We start from the raw sequence: 15,763 nt of genomic DNA, 5'->3' as shown, positions 1-15,763 counted from the left end.
TTGGAAATCGCGCAATTTTTATCAGCTGCGTTCCAAAACATCAGAGATATCATTTTATTCTTGTTGTTTACCGAATGTTAAACAAGGATAAAATAATCTGAATGCATCCGAGCGATGTTTCTGAACACAGCTCTGCACTTCTGCTTCTATCTTTTTTTTCTAAAGAATAAAAAGAGGGACGTTTCTTGGCAAATTTTTATTTAACATTGTTATTTTCAAAATAATTAACAAAATTAAAAAAATGGAAACACTAATTTGTTATTTAAAAATATATTTTTATTTATAATATTGATAAATATTGATATGGAAAAAATTGAAAAAAAATTGTTTGCAATAATGATTTAAATGTAGCAACAAATGACATTGCCACAATTTTACTAGTTTAACGTTATATTTAAAGAGAATTATATAATACATAAACATTTTATACTTTTCATACAAAAATGATATCGTAAATCTTCACTTTTAATTGCAAAATGTTGTTTAAACTTCATTCTTTCTTATAATTTTTAAACATTGTTACATTTTTTAATTCATTTTTACATATTATATTTTTTTGTGATAAATTACTTAAAACTCTCCTTTTCATAAAGCTTATTACTTTCTTAGACATTATTTAGAAAACTATACAATCAAAAAATTCAATAGATTAATCTAATTCTTAAACTCCTTGTAATACCAAACAAACTTTTGTAAACTTAAACCGAAGACGATACTTTCTGAATTGAACCAATGGAAAGTAAGATGCGTTCTATAAAGGGGTTATTTATAAAACTTGTAGAACCGTTTCTAACAGAACGAAAATGCTAGAGTACGGGAGGAAAAAACCTGTGTGATTTAAAAATAAAATCCAGTTATTTATTTCCAACAATACATAATATTAACAAGTTTTGCTCAATATTTATTTCTTATTATTAATATGATAAATTTTTAAATAACAGTTAACATAAAAGATAATTTCTCTCTTAGAATGGATGTATTGTATAAATTATACAAAAATCTTCAAAACTAAAATAATAAATAAAATCAATATATTTTTTAATTTCTTTAATATCACTTAAAAAAAAAAATTATCTTTTATAATAGCTAAACTCTAATTTAATCCTTTATTTGATTTTGTACTTGAAGCTTGTATTTGCTATAGATTTAGTTTCCCGGAAAAAAATTTTTTATATAAAATTGTATACATTACATAAAATATGTGTATAGAATAACTATTTCAATTACTGCCATTTTACACTTAGTGGTAGGTGATATGCTTTAGTATTTTAAATATATAATTCTTTTGATCAAATAAAAATGTTTATATACACAAAATAAAAACAATAAACTTAAAAATTGATTATTTATATATAATGGAAGAAATAAAAATATAAGATATGAATTTATTACTACCAATCCTGCTGATTAAAATCCTGCACACTGTCCCTTCTCCCCAATTACTGCCATATATATTGCCTTTATATTTACAGATATGCATTAATCTATGTTTATAATACTCTTAGTCTAACATTGAAATATTTTTAATATATAACGCTCTTATACTTTTTATTCTAACACTACAATTGACAAAAGCGGCCGTAATTAGGACACTGACAGTAATTAGGACAATTGCCTTATGTTACCCTGTTTATATAAAAAATTTTTTACCAGGTTCTTGCAAAGAATAGCATACCTCTTATTTTTCTTTTTTCTTCAGGCGTTCCATTTTTCTTTTGTAAGCCAAATATTTGCGTTTAGTATCAAAATACATTTTATAAACTTTCTCACTGCTTTTTTTGATCCTATTGCAATCCTCTTCAAGTTTTTTATTTATCCTCTGTTGTTCTGCTACTTCTTTCCTTAATGCCACAATGATTGTTGCAGACTTATCAGTAGGCACAGAAACGTTATTACATATATCAATAGTTGTTTGAGTGCTGATATTTTTTGTTAGTTTACGTGGTATCATTTTTTTTTCAAAGGTTTTAATTATCCTCTGTTGCTCAGCTATCTCTTGCTTTAATGCCGCAGTGATTGCTACATATTTATCAGAACGACCAGAAGCATTATTGCATATATCAATAGTTGTTTGAGTGCTGACATTTTCTGTTACTCTAGATGGTATTATTACTTTTTCTTCGTCAATTACTTCATCAAAAGACAGAGGATCTTTAACTGGACTGGATGAGAGTGACTGAGCAGCTTTTGTTGGCATAGACACATTAAAAAAATTAGAATGACTAGAAGAAATGTTAATTGATCTGGACTGTGAATCCAAATCTGCAAACCATACAGCTGAACCTTTAGTAACTTCTTTTACTGCAGAATTCGTAATTGGAGACACTGGAGACAGCAATATCTGTGATGAATCAAATATCGAGCAATACGAATGATCCCATAAAACAACTGATTTCTTCACTTTTGAAGAGCCTTTTGCGCCTGACAAAGAAACTACCCTACTTCGAGGAATTTTAAATCTTTTTGGTATGGACTTTGAACGCTCTAGATTTTCAAGGTTTTGTACAAACTTTTCTTGAAAACTCGGTGTAGCTGTCCTTTTCAATACTTTGCTGCCATCCTCCCGCGTCTCATAACAATTTGCAGCAAAGTGCAACTGCAAATAAATATAAAAAAATAATAAAAATGTTACATCACTAGCAAAGTAAGAACATATCTCATTGTCAGTGGAATGTCATCACTTGATATCAAGATAATCAGATGATTACCTCGCATATGCGACTGTTTGTTTTAGGGGTCCATTCAGGTCGGTTGACTCTAATCCAGGACAACCAGATTAAACGTTGCTCTTGATTCTTAGGAAAACAAAACAATCGTAACCCTTGACCTTCCCGAGAGGTGCAGCCAAAAACTTCGCACACCCGCATGTCTTCTTTTATTATTTATATTAATATTTAAACACCTGTAAACAAAGAGAAACAATGTAACATCAAATGGATTATACGACACTATCTATTTACAACAATAATATAATACCCAGGGAAAAGTTTGAGAACAGCGGAAAGCAGCCACGACGCCACAACCGCGATTCAGCTGCGACTTTATTTTGGAGCGCTTCTGCACGTCAATAAAATGCGGACATTGAACTACGTAGCCAATGTCTGTGAACTCTCTAAGTAATATCTACGATTTTGCGGTTCTTTTCCGTGCTACAACCACGAGAATACTCTTTTCTTTATTAATTTTATCAGATTATCTATTTGTAAATAAAATTTAATACAGTTCTTAAAACATTACATCTTTACATTTTTCTTGAAAATTCTCTCTTGAACTTTTTATTCTACTGAAAAATCTCCCGTGATAACTAAATCGTGGGAAAATCCTCTAACGTGGCAACATTGATGCAATCGTTAATACCGATTCGTCATTCCAGCAAATTTGCCAAGTGTTCGTGATTCACGGGTGTTAAAAGAATTATTACGATGGTAAAGAACAATTTTTTTCTACTTATATTATTTGTTACTTGATATATACTTAATATTGTACACTGCCACAATATTGTTTAAATGAATTTGAGCAGGCGCTACCTTACGATTGCAAATATACAATTGTTATTGATACCTCATTACTTGATAAGCACACGTCTGAAATGTAAATGTGGTTTTTTTTAGCACGGCCGAGTGAAGGTGCGTACGACAGCGGAGCAGGAGGAAATAAGGAAGAGGGAAAGGGCGGCCAAGGTTGCCGAATATAAGGCTGACATCGCTATAGTGTTCCAAAAGGTTTTACCTTGCTTCGTCATGTATACAACTTAGCACCTGTTACATTGCGATTTTCATATATGGTCCTTACATCATTTATGTTTCAGCGGAAAGACAAGATATGGGACGATGAACTGTTGACATGCATCAGGCGTATGCTGATGAACAACTCGGACATTTATACACTATGGAACATTCGTCGCGAGGTTTTCGAGAATAACGAATGGTAATAACTGACCAAATGTCCCACTTTCTATTTGATTATCCTGCTATCCCATCAAGCGTGTTGAATGTCTCGACTTTCGCAAAAAGAGTCCTGTTTAAAAAATACTTTATTTTGCCAAACCCAATATGTTTAAATAACAATAAAATCTATCCATTTTGCATTAGAAAATATCTGGTCATGTTATGCATTGATGGGATATCCAAATAATGCAACAAACGACATTAATTTAATGACGAAAATATAGGAGTGAGGAAGATTACAAGCAGTTACTTGAGAATGAGCTGAACCTGACTGAGCAATGCCTCAGAGAGAATCCTAAGTCGTACAGCGTGTGGCATCATAGGTGTTGGGTGATGGAGCGGATGCCTGAACCAGATTGGAAGAAGGAATTGTTCCTGTGTGCAAAATGCCTAAATATAGATGAGAGAAATTGTTAGTATGTCATATTCATCGTTGTATGTGCTCAATGCACACTACAATGGAAATACCATACTTCCAACAAATAAGTATAATTGAAGATATGTTTCTTTTTACTGTAGTTCACTGCTGGGATTACAGAGAGTTTGTTGTGCAGAAAGCTGGGATCTCTAGTGAGGAAGAATTTGAGTTCTCCACTACAAAAATATTGAGTAACTTTTCAAATTATTCATCTTGGCACTACAGAAGTCGAATATTGACCAAAATGTTTGGCACTACGTCCGAAGAAATACCGATTGTAGACGATAGATACAGAGAAGGTAAGTTTTTTGTAATGTGTTCTACACAGAGTACTTTATATTTTATATCTTCTGAAATAATGAATAAAATAATTTTCCAGAGCTCGATTTAGTCATGAATGCAACATTTACCGACCCCAATGACACTAGTGCATGGTTCTATCAAAGATGGCTTTTAGACAAGTGCATGACAACCTGCAGGTTGTGGCGTGCTCAAATTAAGAAAGATACAGCTATTATCGTTATTGACAACAACATACAGATCAAACCAATTTCACTCTCGTTATTTGTAAATGGCGAAACTGTCGACGCGAAATGGCAATTATATCCGGACGAAAAGTTTGCCAAGCTACGAATCGCAGAGTTTGCCAGTTCACTGAAAGATCTGGAGCATGCCAAAGAGGTTTCTGTGAAACTGCAAGAAACAGTATATCAACTTTCGTATTCGGAGTTAGAATATGCATGGATCTATAAAGATGACTCAAGTTTGCACAAACAGAATAGCAATGATGAACAATTAAATGAACAATTGAAGAGCTACAACCAGCTTTCTGAAATGGAACCAAATAACAAGTGGGCCTTATTAACTGGTGTATTACTGATGAAAAAAATCGATTTTAAAAAGTTTTATACCGACATATTAAATAATCTATCGGCGCTATCAAAAGTCGACAGTCTTCGCAAAAATTATTATAAGGATTTACGTAAGTAATATCTTTTACATTTATAATTACATTTCTCTTGATTTTGATGCTATAAATTGACGTTTTATTTACTTATTATACATGTTATCTTTGTGATTTTAGGAAGTAAACTCTTAGTGGAATATAAACTACTCGAAGTATGGAAAAAAGAAAGCAATTTAGAAATACAGTCAAAGATTGACTTGTCGGGATTAGACTTAACAAAATTGCACAATAATCACTACTTCAGCTTCTTCGAGGAAGTGAATCTCGGTGCGAATCAATTGGAAAATTCCCTGCATCAGCTGTCCACATTACGATGCGCTAAATTGTCGCTGTCCAGCAATGATTTAACGTCATTGAAACGTTTTCCTACTCTATGCAATCTCGAAGTTCTGTCCTTACGAAATAACAAATTAGCAAGCACAAAGGAGATAATCAACTTAATAAAACGGCACAAGAATTTGAAAAGACTAGATTTACGAAATAATCCAGTATGTACGGAGATTGATATAGCTGAAATTCAGAACACAAATCCTCACGTGGACGTATGTTTAAAATAACATCAGGAAATACACTTAATAGATAATATATTAAAACATATTTAATAATTGTAATTTTCTAAGCAATCTATCGTCCGCTGTTCCTACTATTTTTATCACAAGAATATTAAATCAAATTCAGATACAAATGAGAATGATTTTATCACAGCAACTTAATTATAACATTATTTTGCGGGTTTCATCAATCTAGACAGAAGAAGCTCCCACACATCACTAGGACGTTACTTTTTTTTCTTATTTTGTTTTACATGTTTACAATAAACTCTCTACAAATATAAAAACAAATTAATAAAATTACAATAGAAGACTATCATTGAAAGTTCCTTTTTACTGAATCGCTAATGCAATCGAAGATTATAAAAAATGCTTTCCGCATAAATAATCCTCGAATCACATTTTGCGCTAATACTACATGTTTTGGTAGTAAGCGGAATAATTATCCGAATCTAAGTCTGCTGGAGTTAAGGATGAATCGCCTGTGCTGCATGGGATTGTTGGTATATTCGATCCTTGAATCGTGAAGCCGTGATAATCTTCCGAGCTAATAGGTTTCAAAACGGGCGGTAGATTCGCCTCGGGTGTGGGACACTCGTCTAACAAGCTATCTGTCATATGTTTCTTATTAAAGAGCTGGGTATCGCCAGACGCAAGATCAGATTGAGTATCTAAGCTAATAAGACTAGTCTCGTCCTCGCATTTGCTGGCATCCAAACTATCGTCGCCGATGAAAGATGGGAAGTCAAACGTTGGAGACGGTGTTACGGAATCTTCCACCAATGACGTCCTCATTAAATCACCCGACAAATCCGTCATCACGCCGCCATTCATGTTATCGATGGAATGCGGATATATCTGTAGGAAATTTAAAACCTTTCATGAAAAGCAATTGAAAGATAAAAATTATATCTAATTATTCTCACCTGTGGGATAATCGGCGGTGGTAACTGATAACTCTCAATGTCGTCACTATCTAAATTCGTAGGCACTCTTTGACTGTGAGATATTAGCAGCGGCGTCCTCTCAATCACTTTACTCACATCCTCTCTAATCTTCTCTTTGAAATCCATCATTTTGTTCTTCAGTTCTTCCGTTTGCTTTATAATGTCGGTATTTTTTGCTTGCAAGTCATCCAATAAAGTTATGTCTTCGCACATAAAGTGTAAACTCTGCAACAAATAAACATCATAAATATGTGAACTATATCAGTGAATAAACCATCTTTAATGCAAAGATATATATCACAAATATTACTTCGCATATCATAAGAGCAGATTCCCATGTATTAGCTGGAACGCATTCTCCTGACATGTATGCATTAAAATCCTTCTCAGCCATATTCAGGGATTCCGCAGTTAAGTTTTCGATGAACGACACCGCGCAACACTACAACATTAATTATTAATTAAAAGTAATAGTAGCAGTCTTTTGTGTTCCTCTCCAGAGATAACTCAAAAAAAATTCGCAAAAGATCCAATGTGTATTTAGTAAACTGTACCAAATTTGTGAAGTAATATCCTCCTTCTCCAGTCATTAATCTGCTGGCGTTGCAAAACCTCGTGATAAAATTTATATTGCTTTTGAGACGTGCTGGATTAGCCTTTAAGACGATAAATATAAGCGCAGGAAGAAATTCGTCGGCGGACGCTGGTCCGTCGACCGACTGTTGCAGCAATAAGAATATATTTCTACAACAATGAATAACGCACGCCAGTTTCTCTTGGGGCGCTTTAGCAGAATCCATATTTAAAAGATCTAAAAAGAAATTTGTGTTCTACATCAGTGCTACAAAATTGTTAATCATCAATCATTATGCGATTTTATCGGTAGTGTAACAAACCAGTGATAGATGTATAAACGAGTTCTCTAACATCCGAGCTTGTCTCGTGAATCCTACATTCCAAATTCTTGCCACTAACCCAATTTAACTGCCGTATCCTGAAAAAAAGAAGAGATTACTAAAGATACTTTCTATTATAAATACAGATAATTTAAGTTGTCCAAAGTTTGTGACATAAACCTTTTCTGTATTGCCAAATCTTTCTCTTCATCTGTCGTGAATGGAGGACAAAAGAGAATTCTGTACAATAAAGTCATTGCATACCTCTCCACATAGTCTAATAACTTCTCTTTAATATCTGATGATATATCTGTAAGAGTGCAATGGATAAAAACCAAATTCTTTTTAAAGATAAATAAAAGTGTAAATATATATATATATATATATATATATATATATATATATATATATATATATAGATCAAAACCTGCATATTTAGTGCTGTTCTCTAGGCGCTTTCCAAACACATGATAAAAGTTTTGCGTTATCTCTGATAGTTCCTCTATCCTCTTAACATCTTTGTTTTGGAGTATGTCAACCACGAATGAATGTATGCATTTTCTCACATCCTTCTCTACTGGCGTCTTAGCTATGTATAACAACAACTCTCGATTTTCTGCCTTAACCTTTTCAAGATCCGGATTGTCCTTCAGCAACTCATGACACATTTCCTGATATCCTTGAACTTGAAGACACATAAACAGATATATTGTATATCTTTAATATATAACTATTTACAAGATGCAGTATAAAACATAGTGCAATTTACCTTTAGCAACAGGTTTCCTGAATGAAATGTTCAACAATTTGTACTTTTTCTCCTGTTGTACTTTCTTCTCCTCATAGCTCTTATGGCTGCCAATACTTGTTGACTGGTTGACATTGTCTCTGTAAAAACAGCAAAACTTCTTAAGAGATACAAAGGATACAATTAGTATGGAAAGAATCACATTCTTGTGATAAAAATTTTTCTTAGAGTTCTTTAATGTATAATTTTCTAAAATTTTTGTATAATATTATAACTTAATAAAAAATTTCTTAGACTCTTTACATAAACTAGAATACCTTTCAAAAATGCTAAAAAAGTCAACATTTTTCCTAGAATGCGTTATATATGTGTGAATTCTAAAATAAGATTTCTAAAATAAGATTTCTAAAATCTCTCATTTCTACAATTTCTGAAGAAAACTGGTAGAATCTGGAGAAATTAAAAACATTTCTTTCAAAATCCTTATAAATTTAAAATATGCATTTTGTTCAATATTAAAGACATGAGTGTATAGAAAACTCACGTATCCGAGGTCTGCGTGTGGGACACACGCTCCGCTTGAGCCCGTCGTTTCTGCAGATGTTCCCGATGGCATTTGCTGCAGTAGCCTTCCCATTCCGCGTTGCCGTAGAACCCACAGCCATTCCTGCACTTGAGATCGGCTTCGTCGATCCGCAGAGTCGGTGTCTTCGTCGAGTACATAGTGATCGACGGAGAGGTGTCAACGTTCCTCGAAGTTGACGACGAAGAGCCGCGACCCCGCCTAACCTAACCTAACCTAAACTAAACCGTCTGTGGGTTTACGCACAGAACGTATATTATGGGTTAACGTATATGTGGGCTCGTGTAAAACCAGTATAAATTACGTTCGTCATTAAAGTGTAGTTGAAATTTATTGTGTACATCTCTTAGTGATATTTTTCGATCACAATGAATCCTTTGACGTACGTATTTCCAATCACAATTTATGTATTGGTTAAGAAAAGTGTAAGAGGAAGTAAAAGAAAATATATATAATTAGTCAATCTAATAATTTAAGTAGTGATTTTCATTAATAACATCAGTCAAATATATTTCCTGTATTATATTTTAATTGTTCAACTTAACTTAAAACTTTCTGTTTTAAGAAGTAAAAGATGAATGATCTATACTTTCAGCAATGTAAAAAATATCAAAAAACTGAATGAACAAGAATTACATAGTAAAAATAAAACGTCTTGGCACGACCAGTACAAAGACAGCGCTTGGATATTTATCGGAGGCCTACCATACAATTTAACAGAGGGTGACGTCGTCGCTATTTTCTCTCAGTGAGTTTATCTGTGGACAAATTGTAATTTTACTATCAATTGAATTTTTATATTAAATATAATATCCTTATAGATATGGAGAAATAGTTAATATAAACTTGATCAGAGATAAAGATACTGGAAAGCAGAAGGGCTACGGTTTCTTATGTTATGAAGATCAGAGGAGTACTATATTAGCAGTCGACAATTTCAATGGCATAAAGGTAATTTTAATGTAATAGTGATACGATCATTATTTTGTAACATAGTAATATTACTTGCTTTATTTTTATATGACAAAATTATTTTATTTTTTATCTCTCAATAAATTATAACTTGAAATATTATTTATATCGATAATTTATTTTTTTTACAGTTACTAGGTAGAGTAATACGAGTGGACCACGTTACCAATTACAAAGCACCAAAAAATTCGAAAAATATAGACGAGGAAACGAGGAATTTACGAAAAGAAGGTTGTGCCCCCAAAAAAAGCTGAAGATGTAATAACAATAATTTTAAGCATTGTTTTAATAATTGTATTATTACGAATAGATTTACATTTAGACTTAATGGAATATATTATCGAGTTATTTATATATACGACTACTTTGTTACTGTCAGTTAAGTCTTTAGTGTTACAGTTGAGATTAGAAATATTACTCAACTTTTATCTCATTATGTTCCTATCGTACAGTCTTATTTTCCAATTTGATTTTTCTCAAGTGCAGAGAACTAGTCATTTAAGAGTCGCAAAGGATTAAGAAGCTCCCTGGTTTTTGTGAATATGTTAAACATATTAATAACATTAACTGTAATCAAGATTGACATCGCTTGCTGATGCACTAAGTTATAATTTCTTGAGGGAATGATATCAAGAAGAACCAAATTCGCTCATCCATTTTTCATATTTTTCCAAATCCTCTTGGGAAACGCTCTTGTTACATCTCTCAACAGCTTCGTCGAAATCTGCGGCGGATACAGGCAAATCCAATTCTTCCTTAGGCAATTGCCTAATCTGATCGGGCCTTAGACCTGCTATTTTCTTACGCATTAGCATCATGGAAGCATCCCTGCAATAAACAGAAAATAAGTTGAAAGATTGATATAAGCTGTTATAACAGACTCTATCGATTCTACTTACCTGCAAACATTCGTAATATCTGCACCAGAATAACCCTCGAGTTTTCTTGCAATATCTGTTAAATTTACAGATGAATCTACTTTAACTTCACGAAGGTTTATCCGTAATAATGCCTCTCTGCCTTCGTCTATGAACAAAATATATATTTTATCAAACTTATTTACACTCACACACACACACACACAAACACATATATATAAATTGCTTGGCGCTCAAAGCAAGCGGAAAAGTTTAAGAAGCATGCACATTGAATGATATTCAGAAAAAGTATATGACTAGATAAAGCCTGAAGGAGATTGGTAAGACTCGGATAGGAACTAGGGAATCATATTCAGAGATTTGTCAGGAGAAAAGGTTGGAGAAAGAGCTCAGGAAAGGAAACACCAGCACATTCGGAAACAAAATTTCAATTGGTTACAATTGTAAAGAAAAATTTAAGAAACTTACGATTGGGCAGTGGAATGTAGATACGTTTTTCTAAGCGTCTTCTAAGAGCCTCGTCAATATCCCATGGAAAATTTGTTGCTGCTAGTACCATCACTACTTTACCTGGGTCTTCACTACATAAAAGAAAGAAATTCAGTATCTATTTGTAAAGTAAAAGTATTACAGAAACTTACCTATTAGAGCTTATTCCATCCATTTGAACAAGAAGTTCAGATTTTACACGGCGTGAAGCTTCGTGTTCAGATTCAGATCCTCTTCTAGAGCACAGAGAATCAATTTCGTCGATAAAAATCGTACTGGGCGCATAAAATCTGGCCTAAGTCCAAATAATAAAATATAATTGATACCGAGAATAGACGTTACACATTTTTTCCAAGATTATTTTTGTAATTAATGCAGATTATTTTAGATACGTAGATCATAATAATTAGTAATATGTAGATGATAATAATTACCATCTCAAATAACAATCGAACGAGTTTCTCCGATTCGCCTCTATATTTTGACGTCAATGTAGAAGACGAGACATTGAAAAACGTTGTGCCACACTCTGTTGCAACAGCCTTTGCGAGCATAGTCTTGCCCGTGCCTGGTGGCCCAACCATTAGTACTCCCTTCCAAGGTCGCCTAATTCCCTAAAAAAATATACATATGTTAATACATCGAAATTTTATTATATGATTAAGATTAAAAAAAGTACATATATACCTTGAAAAAATCTGGCATCCACATTGGAAGCACAACTGCTTCTTCCAGCAATCGCTTTGCTTCATGCAAATCAGCTATATCGTCCCAGTGGATATTTGGATTCTTTTGAACAATGTCTCTTTCTACATCAGCATAAATAATGGTTTTTATATTTTCATAGGTTTGTGAATAATATGAATAATAAAAGCATTACCTAATATTTCTACAAGATCTCTATCAGTAGAAGAAGGCTCAAATTTACGTTCTTCTAGTTCAACATCCTCTTTTTCCGTCTCTGACTTATCCTGTAATACATTATCAACTATGTAACACTATGCAATCTATATTAATGTTCCTAATATATCACAAACTTGAAATGTAATCAGTAAACTGAAATACAATAAGTAACCTTGCTTGCATCATCTTTCTTTGCAGTTTTCTTATCATCCTTTTTACCAGTAACCTTACTATCTGGTTTTTTAGCTGTGGCAACAGATTTTCTAATATTTGTTCGATTTTGCTGTTTCTGTTGAATTTTCTGCTGTCTTGAATTTCTGAAAGAGATATCACTGTAGATACTATCCTATAATTAGTACATAAGAATAACATGTAACAGTATTAAAAAAGAAAATAAATTAAAAATATTTTTAGGAGAAAAAAGTTTAAAGTCATGTAGAAAATTAATAAATTAAAATAATGAGTTTATATTAATATACTTCTGTTCTGCTGGAGTTAAGGGAGGCCACACATCGGGATCCCTGGCTGGTGTATGATTCCAGGAGGAATCTGAATTGTTGTAAGACCAAAGAGCAGGATCTCGTGTCGGTTCCTCAAATGACAGGCAGGAAGTTCCTGAAAGTCATAAACTGTTAGATCAGCTTATTCCAGATAGACAGCATGTCCAAAATTAGAAGTCTCTAAACATTTCAATTTCTCTAAAAATGTCTTTAAGCTGGCTTATAATATATAAAAAAACATCTAAATGACATCTTTAATACTTATTTCTACCAATTTAGATTATATAACTGTAATCTTGCTCTAACTTATTTTTAATCTTCTTCTAATTCTTAGAACTAGAAAAACAAAGAGTAAAGTTAATCTAATTGATAGAAACACTTGGATGTCTCGTATCCTAATTTTGGACATAATACTATCTGCTGGGCAGGCAGTTATATAGAATCTATTTCAGATCATGCTACCAAGCAGCCTCTCGCCATGGGTGTCCACTTTGAAGAGTTGCAACGTATTGGACGTGGCCTTGACCTTCTCGAATTCCTCGACGATCTGGTGCTGGACCACCTGCCACTTTGCCTTGCGAGTCGCATCCGCTATGGTCGCAAGCAGCCTGTGTATCTGCTGCACAACTCCCTGGTAGTAGACACCGGACGAGTCGTAGTTGCCCATCAGTGCCATTTCTCGCGCCAGCTTCGTGTTCTCGCAAATTTCGTTTATTGACACAGCCATGATTCCGCTCCGTTCTTTGAAGATAGAACGATTTTCTTGTGTTCTCGACGAGGATGTCGCGGCGACAGGTCGCGATGTCACACTTCCTCTTAAACTCTACCGAGCTTCTTGTAATGGCGAAAATTTGTTTGACACCTCAATGCGCATTTTTTTCCGCCGCAATCGATATGGCAAGCAACATAACTGAAGATTAGCCCTCATCGAACGGTTATGCTACGTATAAATTAATCTCGGAGGCAATTGGGTGACAAAACGCAAATTGATAACAACAATAATAAGTTAAATATTTGATTTTACAGAATTTACGAGCTTCTCTAGCAATCCTCCGTTATACTCGTTTAGCATTTTCGTTGTATCACAGGAGTATTTTATAATATCACAAGGAATCACATAAAATCTCAGGAAAAACTGTCATAAGTTGACAAAATCGGATGTAACCTCGAGAGATTGAGAGCTTTCTGTTTCTTGAACACGCAATATACGATGCGTGTCCTTCATTCTTCATTGTAAATGGGTCATAAAATAAATGGAATCCTCAAAAGCAAATTACCGACATTTTTTATTAGAAAAAAAACTATTTTTGAAGCAAAGTATAGATTATTATTAATTATTTTAATTTCTTGTTATTTAATTATAAACGATTTAATAGATACATTCATTTATCATTGAACTCATCATGAAATCTTTCGTTTACCGTTGTTGCTACACTTGCTACATTGATGAGTCTATCGAATGAAAACATAATAAAAATTAATAAAGGTTTCTACACAAAGCGTTATTATAAAATAACATTTAATTAAATCGTTGCTAAAATTTTTTGCCTTGCTAAACTTACATTCTCAAATATTCATTTCAATGTTTTGTAGGGCAAGATAATCTTTCAATAAAGATTTTTTTTATTATATATATTGCAAGAAAAATTAATTAATAATTAAATTAAATTAAAATAATTTAATTATGTGTTCCTTAAGATTGCTTAAAAAATTGATAAAAGTTGTCAGAAGATGTATGGATAAATAAGGTAGGTAAGAATCGGGACTTGCAGCGCTCGAAACACCGAAAAATATTGTGTCTAAAGTATCAGGAAGTATCAGAAAAGCAGAATAGGCAAGGAAGTTGCCGAAAGTACGCTAGGTGAGTATTGTATCAGCGCTCTGATTGGTCAAAGTCTTCAAGGCGGGGGTGTCTCTATAACTCAGTATCGACGCGCTGATTGGTCAGCGCCTTCAAGGCGGAGGCGTCTGTATCACTTACGTACCGACGCGCTGATTGGCCGGCGTCGGAAGCCATCATTGTTGGTTTAGCCAATTACTGCGTAGCCTCTCTCCCTATGGAGTGGGGATTAGTCTACCCAAAAACCCAGTAAACCTACTCGCTAATTCTGTACTCCTAATAACTCTGACAATTTTTCGAGCTGTTTAATCGGATAAACAGCGCCATTTCGCGTCCGATGTTACCTACTTCCTCCTGTCGTAATTTACTTTTCTAATAACTTTGATGAATTTTCGAAGCTTTAAGAAGCACAATATGTTCTAATAAAGAAACCTCTTTATCTGACATTTAATACTACATTTAAAAAATTGTTTAATGCGTTTAAACTTTTTTTTATTCTTAATATAAAATCATCCTTTGTCCTCTTTAATTTTGTTATTTTATTTGTATAAAGAAAGAAATTATGTTAAATCAGGATTAAAGTTAATATTTTTTTTTATACTAAATTAAATTGAAGTTAATGGCATATAAAACGAATTTATTAAAATTAATTTAAGTCGCAAACCCATGTGGAACAGAACAATACATTTTATAAAATTATTACTAAAATCTTTTGCCTTACTAAACTAACAAGTATAAAATATGTTAAATCAAAGCAGGCAACAAATGTCTGCTTTACAACAAAATTAATTTTTACTGAGTTTTCTTTTTTAATATATGATAGACTTCTAAATTTTATACATATAAAATAACTACATTTAAAATATAATAATGTTGAAATCTTGTCTTACTAAATTTATAAATATATCATATACTAAAAAAAACTTAGTAAAAATTAATTTTGTTGTAACACAGATATCTGTTGTTTGCTTTAAAATTTAACGTGTTTTATATTTATCAGTTCAGTAAGGCAAAAGATTTGATCAATAATTTCATGAAATGTTATTTCACAACGATTGGTTCCTACCTGTTGATTGTACCAATCATGTTCAAATGTTTGGCATGCAGACTTCGCTTTGCTTGCT

General features: G+C 32.9%; 5 protein-coding genes across 6 annotated transcripts; 2 read left to right on the top strand and 3 right to left on the bottom strand.

The window, feature by feature from the left end:
• Nucleotides 1-1,032: 1,032 nt before the first annotated feature.
• Nucleotides 1,033-3,117, bottom strand: LOC105195682. The gene is made up of 3 exons (XM_011161197.3): nt 2,977-3,117; nt 2,709-2,902; nt 1,033-2,596 (listed from the first exon to the last, which is right to left on the bottom strand). The coding sequence occupies exons 2-3, from the start codon at nt 2,865-2,867 to the stop codon at nt 1,679-1,681; spliced, it is 1,077 nt and encodes a 358-aa protein (XP_011159499.2). The 5' UTR covers nt 2,868-2,902; nt 2,977-3,117; the 3' UTR covers nt 1,033-1,678.
• A 140-nt stretch (nt 3,118-3,257) lies between these two features.
• On the top strand, nt 3,258-6,017 carry LOC105195683 (geranylgeranyl transferase type-2 subunit alpha). Its single transcript, XM_011161198.3, has 7 exons — nt 3,258-3,425; nt 3,612-3,722; nt 3,809-3,927; nt 4,172-4,359; nt 4,467-4,664; nt 4,745-5,347; nt 5,450-6,017. The coding sequence occupies exons 1-7, from the start codon at nt 3,423-3,425 to the stop codon at nt 5,887-5,889; spliced, it is 1,662 nt and encodes a 553-aa protein (XP_011159500.1). The 5' UTR covers nt 3,258-3,422; the 3' UTR covers nt 5,890-6,017.
• On the bottom strand, nt 5,900-9,280 carry LOC105195688 (rab5 GDP/GTP exchange factor). 2 transcript variants are annotated; one of them, XM_011161204.3, is made up of 9 exons: nt 9,019-9,280; nt 8,496-8,614; nt 8,154-8,411; nt 7,907-8,036; nt 7,727-7,824; nt 7,385-7,641; nt 7,141-7,272; nt 6,810-7,055; nt 5,900-6,741 (listed from the first exon to the last, which is right to left on the bottom strand). In XM_011161204.3, exons 1-9 carry the CDS (start codon nt 9,195-9,197, stop codon nt 6,298-6,300), a joined length of 1,863 nt encoding a protein of 620 aa, XP_011159506.1. In that variant the 5' UTR covers nt 9,198-9,280; the 3' UTR covers nt 5,900-6,297. The 2 variants fall into 2 exon arrangements, with proteins under 2 accessions (XP_011159506.1, XP_039304099.1); XM_039448165.1 differs by having other exon boundaries at nt 5,913-6,759.
• On the top strand, nt 9,218-10,383 carry LOC105195687 (RNA-binding motif protein, X-linked 2). Its single transcript, XM_011161203.3, has 4 exons — nt 9,218-9,439; nt 9,653-9,805; nt 9,879-10,008; nt 10,161-10,383. Exons 1-4 carry the CDS (start codon nt 9,426-9,428, stop codon nt 10,281-10,283), a joined length of 420 nt encoding a protein of 139 aa, XP_011159505.1. The 5' UTR covers nt 9,218-9,425; the 3' UTR covers nt 10,284-10,383.
• Nucleotides 10,310-14,037, bottom strand: LOC105195686 (katanin p60 ATPase-containing subunit A-like 1). Its single transcript, XM_011161202.3, has 10 exons — nt 13,262-14,037; nt 12,779-12,914; nt 12,472-12,616; nt 12,277-12,367; nt 12,084-12,205; nt 11,831-12,010; nt 11,549-11,691; nt 11,376-11,488; nt 10,929-11,055; nt 10,310-10,857 (listed from the first exon to the last, which is right to left on the bottom strand). Exons 1-10 carry the CDS (start codon nt 13,524-13,526, stop codon nt 10,659-10,661), a joined length of 1,521 nt encoding a protein of 506 aa, XP_011159504.1. The 5' UTR covers nt 13,527-14,037; the 3' UTR covers nt 10,310-10,658.
• Between the last annotated feature and the right edge of the window lie 1,726 nt (nt 14,038-15,763).

This window comes from Solenopsis invicta, chromosome 4 (assembly GCF_016802725.1).
Source record: "Solenopsis invicta isolate M01_SB chromosome 4, UNIL_Sinv_3.0, whole genome shotgun sequence".
NCBI lineage: Eukaryota > Metazoa > Arthropoda > Insecta > Hymenoptera > Formicidae > Solenopsis > Solenopsis invicta.
Note: the sequence above shows the minus strand (reverse complement) of the source record. Positions and strands in the feature narration are given on the sequence as shown.